The sequence below is a fragment of the Myotis nattereri genome (assembly GCF_964212035.1).
Source record: "Myotis nattereri genome assembly, chromosome: 18".
NCBI classification, from domain to species: Eukaryota; Metazoa; Chordata; class Mammalia; order Chiroptera; family Vespertilionidae; genus Myotis; species Myotis nattereri.
In genome coordinates, this window is record NC_138093.1 from 36,499,786 (window position 1) to 36,519,179 (window position 19,394).

General features: G+C 41.7%; 1 protein-coding gene across 2 annotated transcripts in view; it reads left to right on the forward strand.

Moving 5' to 3' along the window:
• Positions 1 to 19,394, forward strand: part of COPA (COPI coat complex subunit alpha) — a 40,914-nt gene that overhangs the window by 10,569 nt on the left and 10,951 nt on the right. Inside the window, exons 7-17 of one of the 2 annotated variants that reach the window (XM_081112416.1) lie at positions 5,228 to 5,337; positions 7,318 to 7,417; positions 8,643 to 8,778; positions 9,781 to 9,863; positions 11,456 to 11,606; positions 12,511 to 12,577; positions 13,750 to 13,825; positions 15,672 to 15,754; positions 16,418 to 16,557; positions 17,128 to 17,213; positions 17,297 to 17,462. In XM_081112416.1, coding sequence (XP_080968542.1) covers positions 5,228 to 5,337; positions 7,318 to 7,417; positions 8,643 to 8,778; positions 9,781 to 9,863; positions 11,456 to 11,606; positions 12,511 to 12,577; positions 13,750 to 13,825; positions 15,672 to 15,754; positions 16,418 to 16,557; positions 17,128 to 17,213; positions 17,297 to 17,462 — 1,198 coding nt within the window. The remainder of the gene's footprint in view (positions 1 to 5,227; positions 5,338 to 7,317; positions 7,418 to 8,642; positions 8,779 to 9,780; positions 9,864 to 11,455; positions 11,607 to 12,510; positions 12,578 to 13,749; positions 13,826 to 15,671; positions 15,755 to 16,417; positions 16,558 to 17,127; positions 17,214 to 17,296; positions 17,463 to 19,394) is intronic. The other variant, XM_081112417.1, reaches the window with a different exon arrangement.

Here is a 19,394-nt window from a genome sequence, read left to right on the forward strand (position 1 = left end):
TTCTTCTAGTGTAAGGATCATGGGGAGGTGGGGCAGGAGGTGGTATGTCCAGAATACCTTTTAATGTTATAACAGACTTCTAAGACCAGAAATTAACTTATAGATTTTGGGTAATTGGAATAGTCCCTCCTTTCACAGTTTATATATCTTAATTTTGTATAGTATATAAATGTTTAGTACTTTGTGGAGGGGATCCAATAAGTTGCTAACCAGAAAAAAAAATTTTTTTCCATTTTGATCCAACATTTATTATCCTTTACAACATGTCCTTTTGGATTTAGAAACGGCTTGTGATTAGTTTTCTAACATTAACTCAAAAGCATGTAAAATAAAATCAACCTACTCTCTATATAAACACCCAGCAACTGTGGCCCTTTATCCTCATGCCCAAATTGGGTAGGGGGAAGAAGGAAGGGCTCAAGAAGCACTGAGTGAAGTGCAGTTGCTTTACTGTGGGGAGTGATGGTAGTACCTTGGCTAACCAGAAAATTTAAATGCAGAGAAAAGACTGTAGCGATGAGATTGGCATGCTGGGCAAATGAAAGTGCTTTGCTGAGAGTTGGAATAGGGAAATAAGACTCTAAATGCTGTGATTTTCGGCCCACTTAAATTTACTTACCACTTGCTGAATCGTCTCTGTTTGTTGCCTTAGAAGTTCTTGGAGCCCAACTGGTTTGGCTAAGTGGATAGAGCGTTGGCCTGTAGACTGAAGGGTCCCAGGTTCGATTCTGGTCGAGGGCACATGCCCGGGTTGCAGGCTTAATCCCCAGTGGGGGGCATGCAGGACTCAGCCGATCAAAGATTTTCATCATTGATATTTCTATCTCTCTCTCTCCCTGCCTCTCTGAAATCAATAAAAATATATTTTTTTTTAAAAAAAGAAATTCTTGGAAATTGGGTTCTCTGAAAGGTTAATGGCTAGACAACAAACACTGTTTTTATTCTGTAAAAGGAAGGTCCTCACATAGGTCCTGCTGGTTCTTTTTGGTCATAAGGGAGTCACCCTTCTGCATTGTATGCTCAAGATGATAATGTCCCAACTCTTGTGGCTTGGTAGGCTGAGACAGTATGGTAGTTGCTGTCCCAAAAAGCCATTTGAAACAGCAAGTTAAAAATTTGGATTCCTGGGTACAGCATTTGGAATGTTGTAATAGCTGTTAAGATTCATGTGGCCCAGAAACAAGCCCATGGGAAGATGAGGACAGTTGGAGAGTAGAACCTCTACAACATGTGGTGTTTGCAGTTTTCAAAGGTTCTGAATTAGAAGGGAGTGGTGTACAAGATTGTACTGGAGGTAAAACAGTAGGACCCTCTTCAGCTAGGGCTTTTGCCATTGCAGTTTTTGTCAGACTGGCTAGGCATTGTGAGGTATACTCGGATGTGACCAGCCATGCCAACAAGAGGAGTTAGGCACAGGCTCTGTGAACCTGTGCCCTTTCCTCACTGCTAGTGCCAGGGAGCTTATTATTCACTGTCCCAGTAACCTAGCTGTGGGTTTTCACTATGTGCACATTCAAAGCGCTTTCTCTGTCTCAGAACATAGGAGCTCGACGGGGTAGGATCCTAGCTCATGCTGTTCCAGCTGATCAGGGATGGTTATTTAGAATAGTCTTTCCCAGATGGGGTTCTGAGAGAATTAAGGCTACTCCAATACTTTGAGTGACTGTTTTCTCAGTTCTTCCAAGAATGGTATATAACTAATGCCATTCTAGATCATAAAAAGTTCATTTGTTATGTGCATAAAGTGATGCTTTGACCACTAGGACTTAATCCTTTCCTAGAGCACCAGGTTGAGAAGGGCCTTATGGTGTTCAAAGAGTTTATGCACCTGTTACTAGCACAGCGGTTTCCCTGTGGCCTAGCTAAGGCAATTGGGTTGTTAGGTGGATGGATTCTCACTAATGATCATGAAATGCTCAAGGCAAGAAGTCTTTTTCCCTTTTGTAGGCCAGAGAACATCTTTGCATCAGAATTAAGGCCCTTAAATCAGAGAAGAAAGTATGACCTCAATTGGGGTTTATACTTGCTCTTGAATGTTTTAAGTGCATGGGTTACTATTTAATAACACTGCAATTGCTCTTTTTAGTATCTGTGATATTGAAAAGTTTGTGCTGACGGCTGTACTAATGTTAAAGCTCTCTTAACCATTCCTAACTGTTTTTCTCTACACAAAACTGTCTGATTTCCAAAACCCCTTAACCAGAGTGATGCTTTGGTATTTACCAAATGGAAGAAGCTTTTGGGTTAGACTTTTGCATCTTTTCCAGAAATAAGCATACTCTATTAAAAAACATATATGTTTTTATTGATTTTAGAGAGAGAGTAAGAAAGAGGGAGAGGAAGAGAGGGGAAAAAAACATTGATGAGAGGGGAACATCAATATCAATTGGCTGCCCCTGCATCCCCCCAACTGGGGGTTGAGCCCACATATGCCCTGACCAGGAATCGAACCTGTGACCTCTTAATGCATCACTCAACCACTGAGCCACACTGGCTGTGCAGCCTACCTGTTTTAGCAGTTATTTTAGCCTGAGTTCCAGTAAGTCTGAACATGGGAAGAGGAATTAGCTTTCAGGTCTGTTAGGGACTGGAGCTAATATTTCCAGGAGAGGAAACATTAGTTCTGAGTCAGGAAATGAATGCCCTCACATTTAGAGAACTGTTTAGAATTCTAATTTTTCTGAGTGTCTGAAAGGGGATGCTCTGAGCCAGGTAAGCAATAAGTAAACAGATCTTTAAAGGAAAACCTGTCTTCTTGATACCTCTCCCATGAGAATTGTGCCCCATGGTGCTTAGCTTAACCTGAATCTTTTGTGTTAGCCTGGCAAAATAAGTGTTTATAATTTAAAGATAGATTTAGAAGAGAGGTTGCTTTCTTACCTTCAGCGTCCTAGTAAATTATTCTGTCCTCATCCGACTCTTCTTACTACTTCCTCTGGTCCCGACTGGGAGGTATGCATCAAACTGGTCCATTCTGAGAATATCCTCTCCTCCCTCTGGATTTGAGTAGCTGCTGTAGAAATTTTCCATCTGTCCAGTCCTAGTGAGTGACTTGTCGAAGGCTCAAATATTTCCTTTCTAAGTATCTTTTCACTGCCTGTAAATATTCATCTGTCTGTATATACCCTTCCCTTTCCCTGAACCATCACAAGCAAGTGCAACAAAGGCTTTCATTCTGTAATACAGCTTTTCCTTTTCATGTGTTTGTTGAAGCTTATTGGAGGCGAAGATCTTCACAGCTATCTGTTTTTATATCTTTCTTTCAATCTGTTTCATACTCCATACTCAGAAAAAGTTGACAGATCCCATTAAAGGGACAAGTGAAATAAGTGAAAGGAGGCACCTCTGTGATGAGGTATTTATGAAGCTTTGGGAAAGTGCTTCTTTTTTTTTTTTTAAAAGTATTGGCTTCCTTTCTCCTTTCCTATTGACTGAATGTTCATCTTGGACAGGAGACAAGATAATTAAAACTGCCGCGTCCTTTTAAGCACTTGTTTCTCCAGTGCTGATGTTTACATGCCACTATAATAGAAGAGAGATTATGATTCTGATACAATGAAGATAAGTATCATTGGACTTAAATGTTTATATTTTCCTACAGGTGTCAAAATTTAGGCTTAAAACTATTTAGATTTTATTTTCAGTGATAGCTTTTATTTTTCCCTTTATGTTAGAGATTTGGTTTTTATTCTACAAATGCCAGGTAGTTCCATTTTTGTCTTTGCCTCCTAAAAATACTTTAAAAGATATGATTTGCGTTTCAATTCTATTATTTCATTTATAAACTATTAATCACATAACATGTTAGAGTGCTTTGAAAACCACAAAGTTCTTTTCAAATGTAAGGTGGTAATATTGTTATAATTTTGATTTTGACTATAATGCAAATAGTTAGCTTTTTAAGATAAGTATAGTTTTGCCATAAATGTGGATCCTATACAAATAGGACTCTTTTTCTTTTTAATATTTTATTTTTCAATTATAGTGATGTACCATATTATATTCGTTTCAGTCATTAGACATTTATAAAGCTAAGTGATTATCCCAATAAATCTAGTACCCATCTGACACTATACATAGTTATTACAACATTATTGACTATATTCCCTGTGCTGTGCGTTATATACCCATGACTATTCTGTAGCTACCAATTTGTACTTCTTAATCCCTTTACTTTTTCACCCATCCCCACAAGCTCCCTCCCATGTGGAAATCCTGAAAATGGTCTCTGTATCTATGAGTATGTTTCTGTTCTGATATTAGTTTCTTTTGTCTTTTAGAGTTCACATTGAAGTGAAATCACATGGCATTTCCCCCTTTTCTCTCTGACTTATTTCATTTAACACAATACCCTTTTGATCCATCATGTTGCAGGTGGCATAGTTTCATTCTTTTTTATGACTGCAAATAGGATTCTTTTTATCATGGTGTCTTTTTTCCATTGTTTCAAATTATGGGCTAATTCCTCCCAATGAAACTAGCCTCCAAATGTTTTAATGGCAAAGTACATATATTCAGATCTATTACCAGTCTTTTAAGCAGGAGCTTAATGGGACATGACAGTTTGAATTATTTTGTCCCTTGCCCAAGAGGCAGGTAGAAGATATGAGTACGCTTTTTGTATAGTTTATAGTTTTACAGTATCTTCCACCAAATAGCTGTTTTATATTTAATAGGTCTAGTTTCCTTAACTCCTGTGGAACTTCCCTATGAGTTGCCTAAAAGCTCCCAGTTTGGGAAACACTGATCTGTAGCCTCCCCCAGTGGCTTTTCTTTGAAAATTCTTTGAGATGAAAGAAGAAAAGTTACTATAGTTTTCATAGAGTTGAAAATGAAAAAGTAGAAATTGAATGTTTACCTCTTGAGGCCACATTTCAAGAACAGAAATGAGCATTATCTCAAGTAGACAATTCTTGAGGTGAGGTTTGCTGAAGAAGTTAGCTGTGGTTGAAGTTTGGATTGTCCTCTGAGGAGAAATCCCAGTAGTGGGTCTGTTCAGTGTTAAGGGAGCAAAAGAGAAGACAGTGAATGTACTTCAATATTTTGAACATTTTTAGAAAGAGATGGGAGCTCTTGAGTATCTCTTCTTCAGTCTCTCTAAATTTCTTTCTCCCTTCCTTTTTGTTAATGTTAATTAGCCTATCACTGCCTTCTGTGCTTCTGTTACTGTGCTTTTTTGGGTAACATTATGTTTACATCTTTCATCCCACTCCTTATCCCTTCAAAGGTCTAAGGAAAAAAAACTTGTCCCCTGGCGCAGTGGAGTCGGATGTGAGAGGAATTACTGGGGTTGATCTGTTTGGAACTACGGATGCAGTGGTGAAGCATGTACTGGAGGTACTTCTCTTTACAACCATCACTGGGTATGGGCTGTTTTCCAGGGAAACAGTGACAGTGTGTCATTCATGTGTTCATTCCTTCAACAAAGGTTTATGCAGTGCTTATTAACTACTGAGCACTGTTTTGAGGCACTGGAAATAGAATAGTAGGTGAGCCATCAGAAATGAAGCTTACATGCCACGTAAGGGAGAATTATGTTACCGTATAAAAACAGTGCATAGAGGGAGAGAGCTGTCATAGGCTCCTTCACCATCCCAAAGCAGAGCCCATTCTCTCGTAAGGGAGGACGGGTTGGTGGTGTTGGTGGTGGTGGTGGTGGATTTAATCAGAGTTATTGAGATCCAAGAATTTTGCTGAAATAAGATTTAAAAATGGAAATTTAGAAAAACTAAGCAGTTTTCCAAAGTCCATGTGTATTTAGTAAATAGATTTGAACTTGGATCTGTCTGATTCCAAAACACACATACTTTCCACCACACTGTATCTCTCAAAAATGCTGCTATTTTGAAACTGCCTTATTTATGATTATGTCACAATTCAGAGTACAACTATATAAATAGGATATAATATATCTTAAAATCAGCAGCACTTGCCTGGCCAGCGTGGCTCAGTGGTTGAGCATCAGCCTATGAACCAAGAGGTCATGGTTTGATTCCCTGTCAGGGCATATGCTCAGGTTGCGAGCTCAATCCCCAGTAGGGGGCATGCAGGAGGCAGCTGATCAATGATTCTCTCTCATCATTGATGTTTCTATCTCTCTCTCCCTCTCCCTTCCTCACTGAAATTAATAAAATACATTTTTTAAAAAATAAGTAGTACTTAAACTTTGTGATCTAAAGATATTTTTAAAATGTTTTTATTGATTTTTTTAGAGGGAGAGGAAGGGTGAGGGATAGAGAGATAGAAACATCATCATTCGGCTGCCTCCTGCAAGCCACTTACTGGGAATCAACCCTGTAACCCAGGCATGTACCCTGACCAGGAATCGAACCAGTGAACTCTTGGTTCATGGGTTGACGTTCAACCATGAGCCTCATCGGCTGGGCTGAAAACTTCCTTATACTCTGAAAACTTATTGACCCCAGATAGTCTTTGTTAATGTAAGTTATGGATGTCAATTTTTACCATATTTGAAATTAAACCAGGAACTTATAAAATATAAAATATGTAAGTACACATTCCATTAGCCATCAAAGCAATGGCATCATATGCATGTAACTCTGGAAAATTACATTTAAGATAGAATAGGAATGAAAAGGCAAATAATATCTTAGTGTTATTATGAGAATAGTTTTGATCTTGCAGATTTCCTAAAAGGATCTTGATTATTATCCAATTTTCCAACTATACTTTGAGAATTTTTTCATCTACATACATATAAAAGCCTAAGCAACTGGCCAACCGGTAAGTAGCTATGACGCGCACTGACCACCAGGGGGCAGACGCTCAAAGCAGGAGCTGCTAAGCTGCGGTCACTTGGCAACTGCGGTTCTCGGGTAATGCACCCAGAACCAGAGAGGAGGGAGCCCGATTCTGGGGTGCGTCACCCAATAACCGCCCTCTCACAATCTGGGACCCCTCAGGGGATGTCAGAGAGCTGGTTTCGGCCTTATCCCTGCAGGCCAGACCGAGGGACCCCATCAGTGCACGAATCCGTGCACCGGGCCTCTAGTTTAGTTATAAAATTGGTCTTTATTCTTGAGATGCTATAGTTAGTTGAAATTTATAAATAGACAGCTAATAAAACAAGGCAGTATATGGCAAATGAAGCTGAATATGGGAATAGAAGAACTCCCATTAGAATTTGGGGATAATATTGGATAGATTGATATAGTAATAGTCCCTTTAGTCTTTTCACACAAAGAATAAAAATCAGAGAAACATTTTATAACCATAAGCATGGTTCATTAGTTTGCTTTGAGTAACGGACATAAAGCTGTTTTAGAAGAACCACTTCTTTCCTCGTTTTTTCCACAGGGTCATGATCGTGGAGTAAACTGGGCTGCCTTCCATCCCACTATGCCCCTTATTGTGTCTGGGGCAGATGACCGTCAGGTGAAGATCTGGCGCATGAATGGTTAGTGAACAGTGATGGTATTACCATGATTAAAAAATTGCTTGCTGGCCAGGCTAGTGTGGCTCAGTGTTTGAGTTCGACCCATGAACCAGAAGGTCATGGTCAGGGCACTTGATCCCCAGTTAGGGAGCGAGCAGTAGGCAGCTGATTGATGTTGCTCTCTCATTGATGTATCTATCTCTCAATCCCTCTATCTTCCTCTCTCTGAAATCAATAAAAATACATTTTTTAAAATTGATTGCTGGCCAGCAAGGTGATGTAGCCAGGTCTTCTGGACTTAGAGACCTATTTTCTTACCTTAGACCAATGGTTCTCAACCTTCCTAATGCCGCGACCCTTTAATACAGTTCTAAATGTTGTGGTGACCCCCAATTTCATTGTTACAAATTGAACATAATGAAAGCATAGTGATTAATCACAAAAACAATATGTAATTATATATGTGTTTTCCGATGGTCTTAGGCGACCTCTGTAAAAGGGTGGTTCGACCCCCAAAAGGGTCGCGACCCACAAGTTGAGAAACCGCTGCCTTAGATGGTTATGTTAATCCCAGGAGCATAAAAATTTCCTCATTCCCTGTTTCCTTATGATGGCATCCTGATTTTGAAGTGTATGAACACAGTGAAGAGTAGGAATTCATTCATTCAACAAATGTTTATTTTCAAGTTAAATTTATAGGTCTGGCATTGGTTAATAAGATTATATAGGTTTCAAGTGTAGATTTCTATGGTACATGATTTGTATATTGCATTGTGTGCCTACCACCCAAAGTCACATCATCTTCCATCACCTTATATTTGGCTCCCTTTACCCTTTACTACCCCACACCCCTTTCATCTGGTAACCACCATACTGTTGCCTGTGTCTGCCTGTGTCTATGTGTTCCAGTTTTATATCCCACATTTTTTAAGGCTCTAGAGATACAATGGTGACTAAAACAGATAAAACTCCTGCCACACGGAGCTTATATTTATTTTCTAATGACAGCTAGTGACAAGTGAAACAGGGTAAGGGAATAAATAATAATGGAGAAAATGTGCTATAACTGATAGGAGGGTCAAAATATAAGAACAAATAAATATATAAAGATTCAGAGGCTTAAATGAAGAGAATTGCCCTATTAAAAAGAAGTTGCTGATTTTACACTTTGTAGTCTACCTTAGCATTTGCTTAGAGGATGTCATAATTCCAAATCCCAAATGACCTATTTATTTTGGTCCTTCAGAATCAAAGGCATGGGAGGTTGATACCTGCCGGGGCCATTACAACAACGTGTCTTGTGCTGTCTTCCACCCTCGTCAAGAATTGATCCTTAGTAATTCCGAGGACAAGAGTATCCGAGTCTGGGACATGTCTAAACGGTAAGGGGATTATGATGTAGTGGTACCAAACCCAGGGGAAGCCCCTTTCTCTTACCCTCTTTCTTTCTAAAAATTAAATTAGAATACTGATGTTTGTTTCTCATTGTCTTCAGCATATAGCATATAAAGAAGTCAGATCATACACAGTCACACCTTGGAGATGTGGGTTCAGTTCCAGACTGCAGTAGTCAAGTAAATATGGCAATACAACGAGAAACACAAATATTTTTTTTTTGTTTCCCAGTGCATATAAAAGTTACATTAACCATCAACTGAGCCTGTTGGTAAAATGGCATCAATAGACTTACTGGGTGCCAGGTTGCTACAAACCTTCAGTTTGTTAAAAACAGTATTTGCAAAGTACAATACAGTGAAGCTTGATAAAACTAGGTATTCCTGTATTATGAAATCTTGAAGGGACCTAAAGATCAACCAACATTTACAAGTTTTCTATCAAATAGAAATCTCCATGTGTATTCTTTTTCTCTTAAATTCAAGCATGTTCTTCTGTAGCTAGAAAAATAAGAAATATGAAATGAAAGCAGTATAGTAGAAAATTGTGACAAACAGAAATTGAAATATCAAAATAATACAGTCTGTTTGGAGTTTCCTCCTGTTTTTTTGGGGGGGTGGAGGGGTTGGTAGACTTTATCATGACTACCTTTACTTAGGATATTTAGTATACTGTTACTGATTTAAATTAACATTTTGGCTTACCACTCAATACTCTTATATATGACTAGAGGCCCGATGCACAAAATTCGTGCAAGGGGCTCGGCCCTCGCAGCCCTGGCTGTCTCGGCCCTCACAGCAGCCCCGGCTGCCGCTTTGGCCCTTGCAGCAATCCCAGCTGCCTTGCAGCCCCGCATCCCGCCCACTGGTCGTTCCGGAAGGTCATTCTGCCCTCTGGTCTAATTAGCATATTAGCTCTTTATTACATAGGATGGGCTGAAGATTCCTCCGAAATTAATATTTTTCTTTGTGCATCTTTTATTTTCCTAGAACTGGGGTTCAGACCTTCCGTAGGGACCATGATCGTTTCTGGGTCCTAGCTGCCCACCCCAACCTTAACCTCTTTGCAGCAGGTAAGGGCCGCATCTTTTCTTTTACTTCCTTGTTTTAGTTCAAAGTGTGATTCTCCATTAGCTTTGTCTCCAGTAAATGCATAGGAGGGTGACAAGGAGAAATAGAATTGTCAGAGCCATGTTGTTGAGGCTTTTTTCCTTCATACCTTCTTGGAGTAGTATTCTTGCAGTGTTCTTTCTTTACCGAGAGCCATTTAACAGTAAAGCCCATTAGTTCCAGGAGGCTTAGGAGTGTAATACTGGACACATGGATTTCTTAGATTGAGGAGCTAGAAGCTGAGTTTTATTCATTTAGCAAAAGCATACTAGTGTCAGGCCCTAGTGTGGGTGCTGGTGGTATAGCATAAACCAATGTCCCTTACTTGATGGAACTTTTATTTGCAGTGAAGAGAGCTAGACCATAACAATATATAGTGAAAAAGCTTTGAGGAAAGTTAAGCAAAAGCAAGGAAGAAAGAGAGGAATGAGTGTGGGGATTACCAAAGACCGTGATGTAAGGGATGCTGAGCATGTTTGAAGAACATGCCAATGGGGGCACAGTGAGTAAGGGGCTAAGTACAGGAAGTAAGACCAGGCCAGACTGTGCATGTTACTCTGAAGGGAAAGCCATTGGAAGTGACACAATCTGGCTTATTCGTGGAGAGTAGACTGTAGGGCAAAAGTTGAAGGTTTCTCTAAGAGATGGATGATGCCAGTGGGAAAAAAGCAAAACATTTGTCTAGAACAAAACCACAAAGCCTTTCAAAACTAGCATCTATTTGTTCAGCAAATATGTTTATGTTCTTACTAGAGGCCCGATGCACGAAATTCATGCGTGGGTAGGGTCCCTAGGCCTAGCCAGAGATCAGGGCCGATCTGTGGGGCGACTGGCAGGGTGATGGGGGGTGGGAGGCCCGTTGGCACCCACCTTGGCTAGCTTGGGGCCTGTGGGCAGCTCCTGCATTGAGCGTCTGCCCCCTGGTGGTCAGTGTGCGTATAGTGACCGGTTGGTCCCTCATTCAGTCGATTTGCATATTAGGCTTTTATTATATAGGATTATAAGCTAAGACTGGGGGAGGATGGAAGTTATTGTAATTTCTTCCCTCAGGAAGCTCATAGCATCATGGGGATGGTAGACATACACATTACCGTGTAGGGTGAGTGCTATATGGAGGTTTGCACAAAGTGTTAAGAGAACACAAGAAGGCATGTCTAAACGTAACAGTGTGAGAAAGTACTGCAGGTCCTCAAATAAAAATAATATCATTTTGTTCAGCATTTTATTATAATGTTAAGATGCTGTAGGAACTTAACTTTTCTTTATAGCAATTACCTTATGATAAAGTTGGTTTCATTATACATCGTTTTGCATAAAGTTGCAAAACCTATCAACCATGTTAGGTAAGGACTTATGTTTCAGGAAAGGATTCACAGAAATTTGTTTGAATAAAAAGTCCAAGAATCATGATAATTTAGGCAAATAACTGATGCATTTAGATGTCTTAACTTTGTTTTTAGCATACATATATAATCCTTATCTTCGTGTATCTCCTGTTTCCAGCTTTCCTTCTTGCCTTCAGCTGATTATTTCCTCTCTTCTCTCTGTGCCCCAGGCCATGACGGTGGCATGATTGTGTTTAAACTAGAACGGGAAAGGCCAGCCTATGCTGTTCACGGCAATATGCTGCATTATGTCAAGGACCGGTTCTTACGTCAGTTGGATTTCAACAGCTCTAAAGATGTAGCTGTGATGCAGTTGCGGAGGTAAATCAGACTGGTTTCTTCACTTCACACCGAACTCAGTCCTTTTAACGTTTTGGATCTCCTCTCCTGTCACAGGTTGAACCCCCATTGGCTGAGACTGTTCAGTTTAAACCCCAAGAGCATGATGGACAAGGAGATAGCCATTTGGGGAATGGGAGTTCCCCTGTTGAGAATGCCAGTGACTCTGTGGGCAGGAAATCATACTGCCACACTTTGCCAGGTCTCTTGCAAACAGGAGAAAGCTTCCTGGTAGAGAGTAGCCCAATTTGATGACAGGCCTTGTTGCCTTTATTTGGCATATCTATAACTCTTCTTTGCTTTCTAGCAAAATACATGCAACTCTAAACTAGATATATGTCTCTGGAAACTCTTTAACTCTGAGGATACAATAACTTCTGGGATGCCTGGCAAAAGGAACAGTCCTCTTTAAGAGCCAGCTGCATCATCACGCTGAAACATTCATGGTGGCAAACCTTGGCATGAGGGCTTGATAACGACCCTCTAGCATGACTACAATAAAAAGATGGGTTTATAGGAACAGGAGAAATTAACCAGAGACAAATCACATGTTACTCTGTGGTGTCCACTGCAATTATGTGTTGGAATTTGTATTCAAGGAAAACCAATCCTATTTATTACAGTAGTGCTAACCCTGCCTTCTGTTGAATAATTTGACTTGTAGTAGGGTTTGCTTTTTTTAAATACTGTTTGCTCAAAGCTGAGATAGGGAAGTACCCAAACCTTAAGGGAAGGAAGGGAATAGATGCACTTCTTATTTACTTTTAGTCCTGATTATAAAAGTGACAAGTATATGTGTAAAGATTAGATAAGTAAGAGGTGTGGGAATAATTCTTTCTTCCTTCTATCCTTATGCCTCTTTCCTATTTTCTCTATATATTTCTAGTGGTTCCAAGTTTCCAGTGTTCAATATGTCATACAATCCAGCAGAAAATGCTGTCCTACTGTGTACAGTAAGTAACCATCGAATGCTCCTAGGGCCTCCCCGTTTCCCATAGGTCTCTTTCTTGTGCCATAGGAATCTCTAATGTATTCTTAGAAGTTTTGAGAGGACTCTCACAAAACAGGCTCAAACCAAGTAGGCTTCAGTTGTCATAAACATGTTAAGGGTTTGTGAACTTCTATCTTTCATAAGGCTAACTGATGCCTTCTAAACTGTATGGAGCATCAAAATGAATGACCCAAACCCTTAAAAATAATTTGAGAGAATGTTTAAGGTTATACCTTAGGAAAGAGAGATGCTTATTTTGATCCCTCCATTTGCGTGAAAATAATAGAGCTGACTTTGAGAGGAGTTCCTCTCAGTGCGGTCGTCTTCAGGGTCATCAAGTAGAATCATCCTCATTTCTTGCCATACAATTCAAAAAAGAAATGACATTCTAATTTTAGAGCCCTGGTTGCCAAGTTAAAAAAATGAGACCTGTCTTTCCCAATATGACTTCTAGTGTCAAATCCAGTCCTTTTCCTTCTTTTTAAAAAAAAATATATTTTTATTGATTTCAGAGAGGAAGGGAGATGGGGAGAGAGAGATAGAAACATCAGTGATGAGAGAGAATCATTGCGTGGCTGCCTCCTGCATGTCCCCCACTGGGGATCGAGCCCAAGCCCGTAACCCGGGCATGTGCCCTGACCGGGAATCAAACCGTGACCTCTTGGCTCATAGGTCAGCACTCCACCACCTGAGCCGCGCCTGCCAGGCTGCAGTTATTTTTCAGTATCTAACAGTCCCATATCTTCCTCCTGGCAATTTTCTTTAAAGTCTTTTCTTTTATGTCTTTTTTTCCCTTCAAATACACTTTTAAGTTGCTGAGTATACTTAGCTGGGGCACTGGAATATTGGGGTCTTAGTCTATTAATTTGTGGAATAGAGAGCAGTCCTTGTTTTCATTCAAGTAATATCTGCATCTTTGGAGGATAAAAGAAAAATGAAGTGACAGGAATGCTGAGTTATTTGGCAACAAGCCCTATAAGTTTTAGCTATGGAAATATTCAAATGCCATTGGGGTGAAGGATGAGAAAAGTATAGTTTCATGTTGTTGTCTGTGTATTCATACTGTTTTCTCTGTCAGAATAAACTAATATCTTGGGTGCCGCTTACTAATAGTTTAATTTTCTCCTTCTACAGAGAGCCAGCAATTTAGAGAATAGTACCTATGACCTATACACCATCCCCAAGGATGCTGACTCTCAGAATCCTGATGGTATGTGTTCTCTTTATTCCCCAACTCTACTTCCAGCTCTCCCCTCCCACATCATCCCTCCTCTTTGAATTTTTCACATTCCATCCTCAGGCTGTGGCCACATCACTCAGGGCTGTGGCAGGTGGCACTGACAATTGCATCACAGGCGACCATGGTGTGAAATATTCATGTTCCTCTTCCATTTTATTACTCCAGCTAGATATATATATTTTATAATTTGGTTATTAGAAACTCTCCATATTCTCTTTCAGCACAGCATGTCATCCTAGTTTATTGCCAGCTGATATGACTTTCACCCTGGAAATTTCATTTATTTAAAATGTGGTTCCAATCTTGCAATGTCTCATCCTGGGACTAGGGATTTATGCTCCCATCCACATCCAGATCCGCTTTGCTTCCTTTTGCTTGTCAAAAAGATGAGCCTGCTAACAGCCCCACATTCCACCAGGGATTCCAGGATCCAGCTGAGACCCCTGCCTACCTCTTCCATCACCACCATATCTTGTTGGTGTCCTTACTATTAGAACTTGCTGACAAAACATTGTCAGAATAGATTTGAGTCTTTCTAATGCTCCTGTCAGTGCACTTCCTCCAGTTGTTTTATAGGTCAGGTTTATTCCTCAGGTCCCCACTTGTACTAGCATACTTTCATGATAGTTTAGACCCCATCAGCAAATTCTGAGAAATATTTTTCTAGCTCTGTTCTTATTGTGGTTATGGCAAGAAAAGAAAAAGCCTATATGTCTTTGGTATTAATAAAGCAAAGTCTCTTCTATAAATTAATCAGTTAAGCCATTTTTGACTGAGTTTTGTGATTTGGTCCCTCCCTATTCACCCCTTGCTTCCCCCCCCCCCCAAGTGTTTACAGTGAATTGAGTTTAAGATACCTTAGTTTCATCTTGCCACTTTTATTTTCTCTTCTCCATCTTTTGAGGGAGATGATAATTAGTAAAGAAGTAAAGGTGCCTTCCAGTGGTAGGCAGCTGAGAGGAAGAAGACCGAAAGCCTGGATAGTGAGGTTCCCTGGCTCCTAGAAAGTGAGAGCGTAGGCTGTCCTAAGAATTAGTTTTGTAAAGAGCCTCCCTCCGACTCCCTCCCCCCAGGCGCCAGAGATGTACAAAGCAAGGCTGGCCAGCACATTCTGTCCAGTTTTCTGCTGATGCTAATAGATCAGAGAATATTGCTGCACACTCCTTGGCATATCTTTCTTGAAGTTTTCCAGAGAGTGGAGTGCCCTGCAGAATTCTAATCAGCCAGTGAAATGTTTGGGAACTGGGGAACATTTGGTAACTTTCTTCAGAGTAATGGGAAGTCTTCGGAGCAACAACTTGGTGCTAAGTACTGCCCAGCATAGATGTTGTTGGAGTGCTCTGCCCCGCCCTGCTCTAGGAGGAGGTCTGCATTTGCATGTTAAAAGCAGCAGAGCAGCTGCATCCTGGGGAGGAGGCTCTGTCTCCACTGCAGCTTGTGGAGATAGGAGGTCCTATGACACTGGCAGGCTGCTTGCAGTGTGCCAACAGCTTGGCCGGCGCGGCCCTGCTCATTAGCTTGATGGAGTGTGCTGCCTCCCAAGATGGGCAGTCCTTCTGCCAGTACATGGTGTTGGCTGAAATGCAGTCACTTGGCCTAGAGAAAAGAGGCTTGGCAGGGGTAGAGGTTGGAGTTTGGAGGGGACTGATGGGAGAAAGTCACTGACAACAGCCCCCGGTTATGGCTGAATTAGTTATGAAGCAGCTGAACTGGCAAAGCCAACATGGCAGCCAGACTGGCAGCTCCATGGCACCTGACTCTGTCACCTGCCAGTGGCTCACCACATGCTCCCGCCCTTTGGTTTTGTTCTTCTCAGCTCCTGAAGGGAAACGATCCTCGGGCCTGACAGCTGTTTGGGTTGCTCGAAATCGGTTTGCTGTCCTAGATCGGATGCACTCAGTGAGTCAAGACTAAAAGGGGAACCTAATTTGGGGAGTATGATAGCAGTGGCTTTTGTATTGCAGGATAAAGAGCATTTTTCCCTTCTTACTCTCCCCTAAGCAACTGTAATCCTTGTGTATCAGCTCTACCGCTATCCTTAGCCCTATCTCAATCCCCCTTTGGAAAAATGGACTTAAAATTGATTCGATTGGGTTACTGTGGCCCTGGGCTTAAGAACCAAGCTGAAGTCACCCTTGACAACATCAGATTTGAAAAAGGTGGTCTAGATGAGGAGTTGACCTTATCCTACTGCCTCCATTGGTACTTAAAATGTCATAGGCCCTAAACAATATAAACAAAGCTCTCTCAAAATATTAAACAAATTTAAGCCCAGAAGCACTGTTCTCTTTCTTTGGTTGATTGAGGAATTAAGACTTTATTGGACTTCTCAGGATATTTCAATTAAAAAAACACACAAAACAGAAAATAAAAAAAGCTATCAGGGCCCTTGGAGAGAATCTTGGTTGGAGAGTTTACCAAGACTGCTGATTAACCTGGACAGGAAAAAACACACCAAGCCTCGTTTATTGAAGCTAAGAAACAATGGGCGAGGGACATTGTCAGCTGTTGTCATTTTATATACACACTCTTCTCTTAAGCCCCCTCTAACTGTCATTTCAGCTTCTGATCAAGAATCTAAAGAATGAAATCACCAAAAAAGTTCAGGTGCCCAACTGTGATGAGATCTTTTACGCCGGCACAGGCAACCTCCTGCTTCGAGACGCAGAGTCCATCACACTCTTTGACGTGCAGCAGAAGCGGTAACGTGTCGGGTGCCCCTAAGCAGACAGGCGTGTAGTGGGGGAGAGTAGACGTCTTTAGTGGGAGCTTTTTCCCCCAAGTGAGTTTGCCTCTTGGCTTGATCGCTTCTTGGGCTACGGTTCCAAGCTGTGTTTCTCCTGTGTGACTCTCCATCCTGTACATATGCATAACATTATAATAAGGGGCTTATTTATTTTTAGAACCTGAACAAAGAATGCTCTTGGGATGTAGAATGCTAGGGACTTAGGGATGAAAAATGCAGTTTCTGTACTTGAAGGGGCTTATAGTCAAGTGGTCCGCCAGAGGTGTCAGGCTTGGACAGGGGACCCCAATCATATACAAATCCCTAATAATGGAAATAAGGCCCATTAATGAGGGAGTTGAAGAAGGAGGAAGTGTACAGTGTGAGCTAAAATGTTTAAGTCACTAAGTTACAATACAGAGAATGTCTCTTTGGTACTCTTTAAGAAATTGAAGTTTACTTAATTTGGAGATGGGAAGAAGGTAGGTCTTAACCTGGGACAAAGAAATCAGGTGTACTCATGTTTGCCCTTCTCTTTTGGTCCCAGAACTCTGGCATCTGTGAAGATTTCCAAGGTGAAATATGTTATCTGGTCAGCAGACATGTCCCATGTAGCTCTACTGGCCAAACATGGTAAGTCTGCATTATATCCACCCTGATGTGGAAGCCAGTCCTTCCCTCCCTATCCCTGTAAATCCATTCACCCTATCTAGCAGAGCACTCATCCCCTTTGCCTCTTACAGCCATTGTGATCTGTAACCGCAAACTGGAGGCTCTGTGTAACATTCATGAGAACATTCGTGTCAAGAGTGGGGCCTGGGATGAGAGTGGGGTATTTATCTATACGACAAGCAACCACATCAAATATGCTGTCACCACTGGGTAAGTTACTTTATCTAAGATACAGTTTGGGAGAAGGTGGCTTCTTGAAATCACTGTCCTGTCTCAAGAGATGTAACTGAACTCCTCCCTGAACTTTCTTCATGGAAAAGCTTTGTCTAACATATTAGACATACATGTGCTAGGGGCATCCGAACATTCTTTGTTCAACTCTTTTAGAATTGTGAAATACGACACATATATAGAAAATTATACAGATTTTATAGAGAGAGAATAGCAAATAGTTATGTAAACATCTGTACAACTGCTGCCTAAGTCAAGAAATAGAACAGTTCTGACACTCCAGAAGCCCTTTGGTCATTATTGATGACAACCCCCTTCATTCTCCACCCAAAGATAACATTATTCTGACTTTTATGATAATTTCTTCTTTGTTTTTCTTTGTGATTTTATCACTCAGTTTGTGTCTTAAAATAATATGACTTAATTTTTCCTGGTTTTGAACATCATGTAAATAAAATCATACTGAATATATTATTTCATATTTTGCTTTGTTCAATATTTTGTTTAAGATTCATTCATCCATGATGTAGCTTTAATATTATTTATTTCATTGTTGTATAATATTCTATTATACAAATACTAGGGGCCCGGTGCACGAAATTCGTGCACTGGGTGTGTGTGTGGGGGGTGGGGGGAGTGTCCCTCAGCCCAGCCTGCCCCCTCTCACATACTGGGAGCCCTCAGGCGTTGACCCCAATCACCCTCCGATCGCCTGATCGGCACCTTGCCCAGGCCTGACACCTCCGCCAGAGGTGTCAGGCTTGGACAGGGGACCCCAATCTCCCCCCGATCACTGGCTCTGGCCCCCGCCCAGGCCTGAGGCCTCTGGCCCAGGAATCATGCCTGGGCAGGGGACCCCCATCTCCCTCTGATCGCTTGCTCCACCCCCCGCCCAAGCCTGACGCCTCTGACCCAGGCTTCAGGCCTGGGCAAGGGGACCATCATATCCCCCCAATCCCTGGCTCTGCCCCCCACCCAGGCCTGATGCCTCGGCCAGAGGAGTTGACCCTCATCACCCTCCGATCACCAATCACCGGATCGGCCCCTTGACCAGGCCTGAGGCCTCCGGCAGAGGTGTCAGGCCTGGGCAGGGGACCCCCAGCTCCCCGCGGTTGCAGGCTCCGCCCCTGCCCAGGCCTAACGCCTCTGGCCTAGGCGTCCGGCCCGGGCAGTGGGGACCTGCAGTGGCAGCGGGGGGCGCCGCGATCGTGGGCTTCGCTTTAGGCCCAGGCAAGGGACCCCTAGCTCCTGGGACGCCAGCTTCGACCGTGCCCAGCTCCCATCGCTGGCTCCACCCCTACTTCCTGCTATCACTGGCCAGGGCGGCAAAGGCGCCTGATTCTCCGATCATGGCTGGGGGGGGCAGGGCCCCCAGCTCTTAGCTCCCCCCTGGGTTTCAGATCACTGTCAGTGGCAGGGGGCTTCTTCCTGCTTTCCCTTTCGCCTACCTGCATTGTGCCTACATATGCAAATTAGCCGCCATCTTGTTGGCAGTTAACTGTCAATCTTAGTTGGCAGTTAACTGCCAATCTTAGTTGGCAGTTAATTTGCATATAGCCCTGATTAGCCAATGAAAACGGTATCGCCGTACGCCAATTACCATTTTTCTCTTTTATTAGTGTAGATACCACATTTTATCAGTTCTAGAGGAATATTTGAGTCATTTCTAGTTTTGGGCTATTATGGGACAATGTTCTTTTAAATATTCTTTTACATGTTTCTGGTGCATATGCACATATATTTTTCTTAGGTATCTACCCAGAGCAAACACTGCAGGGTCATAGGGTATGCATATCTTTACATTTACTAGGTAATGTGAATTTTCTTTCCAAAGTGGTTGTACTGTAAAAGTTTCCTTGCTTGTCATCTTGTCCAACACCTTCCTTTGTCAGACGGATTTTTGTTTATCTG